The 2,352-nt window shown below is 57.2% G+C and overlaps 1 protein-coding gene across 1 annotated transcript; it reads left to right on the top strand.

Annotated features, from left to right (window-relative positions):
* Positions 1 to 5: 5 nt before the first annotated feature.
* LOC116863842 (SLAM family member 9-like) lies at positions 6 to 1,974 on the top strand (the record flags this gene model as incomplete). Its single annotated transcript, XM_032851164.1, has 2 exons — positions 6 to 99; positions 1,678 to 1,974. Coding segments are annotated over 2 exons (391 nt in total), but the record flags the coding sequence as incomplete, so codon positions are not given.
* Positions 1,975 to 2,352: the final 378 nt, after the last annotated feature.

Here is a 2,352-nt window from a genome sequence, read left to right as displayed (position 1 = left end):
TTGACAACCTGACCCTTGAGGACAGTGGGCTGTACCGGGCTCAAGAGACCTATACGGGAGGAAGACAATATGACCAGAATTTCCACCTGACGGTCTATGGTATGTGGCGGCCCCTCCCCCAGTCCCACAGCTGATGCCCTTCCTCCATCCCTCACAGTAACCGTGCACCATGCTTGCAGGATTCCTTCCAGACCGCAGCCTTCAGACTCGATCTTCTCCCCAAAAAATAGATGCTGTGAGGTCACCACAAATGCAGGCAGAGCTGAGACTCACACCAGGGATGAATCATGTCTGTGCTTCAGGAGGGAACATGGAATGGGGGGAAATGGGGATTTTGCCATAACACTCATTGTCCCCATAGGACTCAGGGTCCTTATGGTCTTACGGTCTCATTATCTAGTGTTGTTGTAACAGGTGACAGTACCTGAGTGGCTGACCACACCATCCCCCCAGGAGTCCTCCTGGGCTGTAGGTCAGGAGTCAGACCCCAGAGCCTCTGCCATGAGGTCCAGGTGTCGGCAGGGCTGTGCTCCTCTCTCTGGAGGTTCCGGGGAGAATCCACTTCTGTTCCTGTCCCCCCTTCTAGGGACACCGACATCCCCTGGCTTCTGGTCCCTTCTTCCCCCTTCACAGGTGGCACTGGTGGGATGAGCCCCTCTGACACTGGGTCCCTCCCACCTCCTCTCCTGCCTCCTCCCACTTGTGAGGACCTTGTGATCACATGGGGCTTGTCTAAGGAAACCAGACCATCTCCACTCCAGGGTCCGCTGGTTCTCAGCCTCAGTTCCCATTTGCCCTGGAACCTAAGACACCTGCAGGTTCTGAGGGTCAGCACGTGGCCATGGTTGGGGGACACTTGTCACCTAGCAGGATCCGGAATCCCACATGTGGTTCTCCCTACCACAGCCCCCCATCCTTCTCAGCCCCAGCCAGAGTCATCTCATTCACAGACTCCACAGTCCAGCTCTGAACCTTGACAGATGGAGGGGAAGTTCACAGGGTAACCCCTCCTCAGACTCTCAGTGAGCAGCTCTCTCTCCCTGCACCCCTCCGCCTGCCCCCATGCAGGGAGACGTCCTGCCCCAGAGAAAGAGTGGCCTTTGCAGCCTTACGACCAGAGATTTCCAACTATCAGTCTGTCCCTTGTCTTCCGGTGTGGACCCCAAGCTCAGGGTATAATCCAACCACAACTCAGGGAGGCCATTCCTAGTGCCTTCCACTGTGGTCAGTCCTGGGGGAGCCTGGGGCTGCTCTCTGGGCTCCCAGAGCTGGCCACTGGCCGTCTGCACCACGGGCTATGCCGTCCCATGAACCATGCAAACAGGAACAGTAGGGCTGGGTCTTGGAACTGGAAAATCCTTCTGTCCCTGATTTCTTCTTCTAAGGGACACCCCATCGTCCTCAAATTATGGGGTTTGGGTAGGTGGGGTCCACATTATATCTCAGGGGACTTTTGTAAGACGTGTTCAGTCGAGTGAAATCACATAGAGCTAAACTCAGTGGCTCTTTCCATTCTAGCACCTGCTGTATATTTGGGTCACTTCTCTGTGATCTGTAAAATGCAATCCCTGTCCTTAGTGGGAGGAAGCCAGAGCGCCAGGGAGAATCCACAGGAGAAAGTAGGAGCCGTGATGTTGTCCACTCACCTGAGACTGTCCTCTTGTCCCTCCCACCCAGAGCCTGTGCCCCTTCCCCAGATCCAGGCCACGGTTCTGTCCCTCACACCAGGCTGGTGCAACCTCACCTTGAAGTGTGTCCTCTCAAGAACCAGGGAGGACCTGACCGTGTCCTGGGAGAGCGAGTGTCTCCCCAGGGAGCAGGAGCACAGACCGGCCCCGGGATCATCCCCCAACCCCTGGACACTGGCTGTGAACCTGCCCCTGAGCCGGCCCAGCCCCAGCCTCACCTGTGTGGTCAGCAACGAGGGGGATGAGAAAACTGTCACCCTGGACCTTGGGGACATCTGTGGCCATAGTAAGTGCACCTGCCAGTGGAGTGGGACTTAGTAAGTGCACCTGCCAGTGAAGCAGGACTCTCCCACAGCTCAGAGAGCCTGGGCAAGGGATCTCGTCTTCTGTCCCCCATGTTTATGTCACCCGCTGCCACCTGGTTGCCCCATCCAGGACTCTGGCAGGAACATCCAACCTGTGTCTGCCCTTTAATGTCGCTCCCGTGCTGCTCTCCAGCCCTTACCCCTGCGGTCCAGGCAGCACCCAGCAGGTACCTCTCCACACCCTCATCCACCCTTCCTTGTGTGTCCTGGGACGTTTTCAGGAAAAGCGAGTTGGGGGGTGTCCGGGGTCTGTTCCACCCACCTGCTTGCCTGCATTCCCCATGCATCCCGCTCTCCTC

Source organism: Lontra canadensis, unplaced genomic scaffold, assembly GCF_010015895.1.
Source record: "Lontra canadensis isolate GAN:19392208 unplaced genomic scaffold, GSC_riverotter_1.0 scaffold3746, whole genome shotgun sequence".
NCBI lineage: Eukaryota > Metazoa > Chordata > Mammalia > Carnivora > Mustelidae > Lontra > Lontra canadensis.
Note: the sequence above shows the minus strand (reverse complement) of the source record. Positions and strands in the feature narration are given on the sequence as shown.